The sequence below is a fragment of the Gossypium hirsutum genome, chromosome D03, assembly GCF_007990345.1.
Source record: "Gossypium hirsutum isolate 1008001.06 chromosome D03, Gossypium_hirsutum_v2.1, whole genome shotgun sequence".
NCBI lineage: Eukaryota > Viridiplantae > Streptophyta > Magnoliopsida > Malvales > Malvaceae > Gossypium > Gossypium hirsutum.
In genome coordinates, this window is record NC_053439.1 from 21,206,806 (window position 1) to 21,214,381 (window position 7,576).

The following is a 7,576-nucleotide window of genomic DNA, read 5'->3' on the forward strand; positions in this document are numbered from 1 at the left end:
TCTTGCTCTTTCTTAAACCTTATTATTAATAATAGTATGACTAAAACAACCACCCATTTGAGAATTAAAGTTAAAAATTATGTCAATTTTACATCCTCATGCTTAATTAAAAAGTTGTAATTTTCTATCTCAAACCTCCAAGTGAGGGAACGAAATGAAAAAGATCAAAGATACTTGTTTTCAAGAGAAATGAAAAAGGATAAACTATGTATTTCTAAAATTTGTATTTTAGCTCTAATTGTACTTATAAAACCTCTATAAAGAAGCATTATAATGGATTTAAAGCACTAAAATCAATTTGTTTTTATTCACAGCTGTAAAATATAAAATATAAAAAAACCATCAAATTGAAAGTGATGTGATATATTTATTTTTTGTTCAGATTTCTAAGCGTTTTGTAAGACAATTGGACATTGCAACGTCGTCCTCACTTCTCATTGGCTATCATTACAAAAATGTGGGGTCTTAACGTAATTAAAGGGAAAACAATGGCTATGGCTGTCTTTTGGCCTCGATCCTCCCCTCCTATATTCATCTAAAAAAGCAAGCATTTGGAATTAATTAAATAATGCATGCCATCACCGTAAATAATTGAAACAGTGAGGGTGAATAATTTTGCAAACATTCTATAACTATCCCAAGCTTTCTCAGTAGGCAGGCAGTGTGTGGTATCTCGTCCCCCACTAATGGCGCGACATTCTTCTTCTATTGTCACGCTTAAACCGCTTATACTTTTGTTTTTGTTTCGGTTTTCTATTTCAGAGATCATTTTTGAAGAGCGTTTCGAAGGTACTGTCTTTCCCTGCATGCTTTTCATTGCAACATCTCTTAAAGTTTTTTCCTTAAAAGAAAATTTTATGAATTCAGTTCGCCACGTCATCAACTGAAAATCTTTGTCGGGTTGTTAACTAACTGCAGTAATTTTTTCCCCTTATTTTCTGCTTGGTTGTGGGAAGATATGGGAATTTTGAAGTAAAAATGTAGTTGGGATTGAAATACGACACCCTTTTACATTTATTTTTTTCCTGTTTTTTCTTCGGTAGATATGTCAAGACATTGACTAAGGTATTGCGTAAGTCAACCAATATATTTGAAGTTAAAATTTTAATTTCTGATCGTTTCTTCTGATCTGCTATTGCAGATAAACAGTCCTCAAAAAACAAATCATTCAATCTTACTTGTAATTTATAAAAGCTCAATGATTTTCCTTGAACTCTTTCTTTTATAGATTAATGCGAAAGGGAAAGAAATAAGACAAGAATATTATGACAGGGTTCCCTTTTTGTTTGTTTCGACACCCAAAGAACACCGAAAAGGAAGACCAAAAAATTTTAAAAGTCAACTGAATTTTTATAAAAAATTATAATTTAAACTTGTATAAAAAAATTGAATTAGAGTGTAATTTTTTCCGAAATGATAAGAATCTCCTGAATCAGAATAAAATTGAACTCGAAAAATTTATCCAAATCAAAACTTATTTGAGTTGTAGTTGGTTTATTTATTTTGCAGCCTTCCTCAGATGTGATAAGCCTAATGGATAGTGCGGTAAGATTGTTAGGTTTTTGGTCTTTTCTTGCTGTAAGTTTTCAAGCAAACAGAGAAAGGAAAAAAAAAACAAAGAAAAAACAAAAAAACAAAAGGTATTAAAATTAGTTGGATGGATACATATTATAAACTGGTTTTACAATGGATGTTTAATATGGTATCGAGTCCGGGTTGTTTCTGGCTACCCATTTGAGGTTGTTGACGTGAGTGTTAAGTGGTGTCATTCTACATCCGTTGAAGTAACGAGTTTTCTGTGATTTTATATTACTTGCTCTCAGTTGGCTTGCAATATATGGAACTCGTATGGGTTTTTAACTACATTGGTAACACCTGATGTTGTGAACAGACGGATGGCAAAGTCGTTGGGTAAAATCTGACTGGAAAAAAAGTGAAGGAAAAGCAGGATCGTTTAAGCACACACCTGGAAAGTGGTCTGGAGATCCTGACGATAAAGGTATGCTTTTAGCTCCTGCTGCTTTATTCCAAATTGATTGTGTTGTTTGGAAAAAAAAACAGAGAATTTTGGTGAATAAATGAACTTAAATCGTGTCAACCTTGCGATCAAGTTGAGGATGAAAAGAGTTTTCAACAGAATGATACCTGAGATGCTTTTTTTCGCTGATAAATTTAACTTTTGCCCGGTTGTCTCTTCATTTTGACAATGACTATAAATAATTCTGTAGGTATTCAGACGTCTGGTGATGCTAAACATTTTGCAATATCCGCAAAGATCCCTGAGTTTACAAATAAAAACAGGACATTGGTCATCCAGTATTCCATAAGGTTTGAGCAGGACATTGAATGCGGTGGCGGTTACATGAAGCTTCTCTCCGGATTTGTCAATCAAAAGAAATTTGGAGGGGACACACCATATAGGTTTGATATTGTTCTAGGAAGCTTTTCTTACCAGCCACTTGAGTAAACTCGGCTAATCTCTCTTTTTAACCCTGCAGCTTAATGTTTGGGCCAGATATCTGTGGCACACAAACAAAGAAGCTCCATGTTATACTTTCTTACCAGGGCCAGAATTACCCTATTAAGAAGGAATTGGAATGTGAAACAGACAAGTTGACTCATTTCTACACATTCATTCTTAGGCCAGATGCAAGTTATAGTATCCTCATAGATAATCGTGAAAGGGATTCTGGAAGCATGTATACGGACTGGGATATTCTTCCTCCCCGTAAAATCAAAGATCTCAAAGCTACAAAGGTTGCAACTTGCACTTAGAAGCCTCCTATATTTTATTAGTACCTGTGTTACTTTTTTCCTTAGAAAATCTTAGATACAATACTGACTGTGACCTCAGCATTTCTCCATAAGACTGAACAGTACATTGTTAAACTGTCTCAGTTAGAATCTAATTTCCAATATTGACTATGATTTTCAGGCTTACTTCTTAAGGTCTGTTTTCTTAAACTTCAAATTTTAAAACCTGTAAATTTCCATCTTTTGCAGCCTGCGGACTGGGATGATAGAGAATACATTGAAGATCCCAGTGCCACGAAACCTGAGGTAACTTTTCATGTCATTATTTCATCTCTATTCTCAACGGTTTTTCATTTGATATATATATATATAAATGCAAAATAGGCCTAACTAAGCATCTTTTGGTGTTGCAGGGTTATGATTCGATTCCAAAAGAAATTCCTGATCCTAAAGCTAAAGAGGTTAGTTTCTTACCTACGAAGCAAAAATATTAAGCCATTAGCCATGTGCTCCTATGTTTTCCATGTTTTCTCATATTTCAAGGTTTTACAATCAATTCATGGTATTTTCATTGGTTAGCCTGATGATTGGGATGAAGAAGAGGATGGTATTTGGAAAGCACCAAAGGTACCGAATCCAAAATACAAAGGACCATGGAAACCTAAGGTTTGCTTTCATTCTAACAAGTAAATATGAGGCCTAATTTTTTGACAGCTGCTTCTCATCAATACAGTCTTTGCTTTTTCACTACAGAAAATCAAGAATCCTAATTATAAAGGGAAATGGAAGATTCCTTATACTGACAATCCAGGTACTCCGCAATGAATCTTTATATTTCCATATATCTGTTCAAGACAAGAACCTTTTAATTGAAGAATTTGCAACAAAAAATTGAATGATATTGTTTTCTCTCCAGAGTTTGAAGATGATCCTGATCTGTATGTGCTCAAGCCAATCAAATATGTGGGCATTGAAGTTTGGCAGGTAGTTCTAACATTCATAGATATCAGTTTACTAATTTGGGATAGCTTGATTTATGATGCAAATTGGATTATTTTGTGCAGGTGAAGGCTGGTTCAGTTTTCGACAATGTATTGATCTGTGATGATCCAGAGTATGCAAAACAAGTGGTAGATGAAGTGTTTGCCAATCGGGAGGTGTGCCCTTCTCATTCTCCTTTTATTACTAGAGGATAGTTTTATCCTTTTACTAGAAGGTAGTTTTCTAAATTTGAGCTTTCAGGTGGAAAAAGAGGCATTTGAAGAAGCAGAGAAAGTGAGAAAGGCACGAGAGGAAGAGGTTACTGACAGACCTTTGCTCCCCATATTCATCCATAAATTCTACTATGCACTTGGTTTTCTTGAATTGTGTTTTTAAATAGATTTGCATCAAACATTTACAGGAAGCTCAAAGAGCTAGAGAGGAAGGAGAGAGAAGAAGAAGAGAGAGGGGTTATGATAGACGATACAGTGATCGCTATCGAGACAAATACCGAAGGGTTTGTATTCTTCTCATTCTATAACCTTTTTATTTTGTTCTTCTCACAACAATGTTAAAAAGACCAAGAAACTAAAATAAATCAGGCAACAAATTCACATTTCTGAATTTCTTTTCTCAAGCTTGTTTGCCAAACTTGAGTCTCCAAACTAGAAAAATATGGAAACCTTGCAGGACTACTACCTAGGTGAAACTTTCAGAAATAGACCTTATTCATGTGGGTTTTATTTGGTTGTTGTTTCTCTGGATTTAAGTGTTTGTGTAGGCCCAAAATTAAGGTTTTGCTTCAGCACATACATGTCTCTTTGTAATACAAGATAGATATTTCTCTTGGATGATTGATGCTGAAATTAAACCAATCGTTTTACATATCCAAGGAGACCAGAGATTTGGAGAATAGAAATTCAGAATGGAGAATTTTTCCCTCATTCACTTAGTTTCTTGTAGTTTCCTAGGGAAGGGCAGGAAGGGCTTATTGTATCGTCCTTAATGTCATGGATCTTTCTAGTTGATAGTTACTAAACTATTTTTCTGCTAATGTGTGGCATTAACAATTGAAACACTTGACATGCTTTACACAGCATTTATGATGTTCTAGAGATTGATTTATGGTGTTACACAATGTTTTCGAGGATATCACATAGGATAACCTCCTGATTGAGTAATCTTTCAGGCACTTCAGATGCCTTTTTTAACTTTGAAGCACTAGCATCCTGATAGCTTGGGATCACATAAATGTAGCAGGGCCTGTGAATTTGTCCATAGAGAATATGGTAGTTGGAGATTCGAATTGCGGCTAATGATGTCCCTAAAACCTTATTTCCTTTCAAGATCATTAATGTTCTAATACTTTGATATGTGCATGTGCTTAAAATAGGGAGATGAAAGTGGATATTAGAAACAAATTCAACTGGATTTTGTAATTTGATATTGAATGCTTATCTTATCCAACTTTTCAATCAAACTTCTAACAGAGATGTTTTCTTTGCAGCATCCACGTGATATTGATGAGTTTCATGTAAGTATCAACCTCTACTTGACCTATTTGTTCATCATAACATGCTATCTTGTACGGGAATGTTTCCAAATTATTATCACTTCATGACTTTAACCCTTCCGTTCCTAACAATCCCTAGATATCTTATAATTTCTTGAAGAAGTAAATCAGAATTGTTTTTTTCCATTTACCTATTTTTCTATCGAAAATCAATCAGTTTATTCCGAATCTGGTCCCCAGTTTATGTGATGACTGTATGTATGATTGAAGACAACCTGCAGAATCGGGTAGATTATCCAATAACAAGTCATTTGTGTGGTTTTTCAGGATGAGCTCTGAAGGGTGTTGTTGCTTGCTCCCTGCCCCCCTTTGTGCGGTGTTACTTGCCTTGCATTTCTGCTGTCGTCGCTACAAAAGCTGAATCAAGTCAACATAGTTTACCTAAGTCTAGCCTTTTTTGCACTAAATTATTTGTATAATTTTCTCAACTCATTCCGCTTGGGAATAAACCCTACCAGTTTATAATAATACGCTAGTTCTCTTTATCCTGAATCTTAATCAGTTATTTGGTATTACAAAGATGATATTCCAGAGATATCACCTATTAAAATTGATGGGTATATAGGCACTTCGCCCCCGAAACATACCTCATTTCGCGCAGTAATTTACCCCAAAACGACAGAAATTTGATGCGGACTATATGTTGATGTGTCACTGTTTTTTTTCTAAACTCTAAATCCACATCACCCTCTTAAAAGACGTGAATAAAACCTTTAATTTTTTTTCCTCTTTTCCTCATTTCCTCTTTTTCACTCTCTTCTGCCCTTTTATTCTTTTTTCTCAAAACAAAAAGCTAATATGTTCAAAATAAAGTACAGAGCCGCCTGAACAGTACTAATGCCACGCTTACCGTTGTTCAACCTACATTTGGCTAAGAACCAACACAAAAATGAAGCCAACTTGATTTAGAAGAAAACCTCACCTGTTGTGCAACACAGATTCAGATTTTGGGTTCCGACATCCGAGTTTGTTATCTGAATAAGCAGTATTCGGATCCATAAAAACAAATTGGACTTGCATCTTAGGTGAGGAGTTTGGATGGAGGGGGCCTTATGGTCAATGACGATGCCTTTGGCCTTCCCCTTGATTGGGGGTGGGGCTCTAGTGCTTTTGTGGGTGCCGATGGCATCGATTATAGAGATGTAACTTTCGATGGCCCCCTTCAAGCTTTCCTAGTTTTGTTTGTGCTTAACTTTAAGCTTTTTCACCTTTGTGTCAAGCTAGTACAGGTGAATCCATTGTTGAGTAAGTGAGGACCTAAAAGGGAGACATATTCCCATCATGGTTTTTCTAATTTGCCGTGATGGCTATTCCTTTATTACTAGCATGAGTCTCTTTTTGCACTAATGATTGGCAATGAACGTTTGATTCAACAAAGAATGCTCTTGGTACCTTCGATTTCAACTTTGAGATTGCTGACCTTCGATTCTTACACGAATTTCTAATATTTTTGCGTTGTCTTCTATGGATTTTTTTAGCTTGTGCGTTTTGTCTTGTATGGATCAAACCTGTTTTTTTTTTTTGTGTGTAATGACATGTTTGTTTAAAAAACTATTTTTTATATAATAATTACAAAATATTCAAGTGAGCCCGCCAAGTATAGCCTAAATTAAAAATGAACATCTATTAAGTTAATTTTTTTTATCAAAATCTTTTCTTGGGGTTTTTTACTAAAATAATTCAAAAAAAAATAAAAATACCAAAATGCTATATCTTATTTTTTATTTACCAAAATGGTACAAAAAAAAAGCAGAAATATGGGTGTTGGACCTACCACAAGCAGCACCAAAATATGGGTGCAGGTAAATATGAAGAGAAATATGTGAAATAATGTACACATGTTTGATGAAAAAAAATGAAAGACGAGGATTAGTGTGTTAAAAACGTAAAATAACATGAAAAAAAATAAATATTAGTGATGAATTATGGAAATTATATTAATTGGTGAAACATGTTACATGTATTAAAAATAATTGTAGATTTTATTTGTGGATTTGATGCCTCAAAGACAAAATTTAGAAAATAAAAACAAAAATGACATGTGAATGTGAATGTGATAAGAAATTATGGTGGAATATGGAAATTAAATAGAGAACTGAAATATGTTGTACACGAAATTGAAAGAAAAAGATATTGTTACATAAAATGTCATGATGAGGTCTAAATTGTAAAATAAGTAAAAGTGATCAGTGAAATTTATAATAAGAATTATTAGTGAAATTATGGAAGATTATTAAATATTGAGACAAGTTACATGCGTTAATGAAA

General features: G+C 34.1%; 1 protein-coding gene across 1 annotated transcript; it reads left to right on the top strand.

Annotated features, from left to right (window-relative positions):
- Positions 1-564: 564 nt before the first annotated feature.
- Positions 565-5,793, top strand: LOC107949536 (calreticulin-3). The gene is made up of 14 exons (XM_016884217.2): positions 565-789; positions 1,892-1,999; positions 2,229-2,421; positions 2,499-2,757; positions 3,004-3,060; positions 3,168-3,215; positions 3,334-3,420; positions 3,508-3,565; positions 3,671-3,738; positions 3,819-3,911; positions 3,997-4,053; positions 4,157-4,252; positions 5,243-5,269; positions 5,576-5,793. Exons 1-14 carry the CDS (start codon positions 687-689, stop codon positions 5,585-5,587), a joined length of 1,266 nt encoding a protein of 421 aa, XP_016739706.1. The 5' UTR covers positions 565-686; the 3' UTR covers positions 5,588-5,793.
- The last annotated feature ends 1,783 nt before the right edge of the window (positions 5,794-7,576 follow it).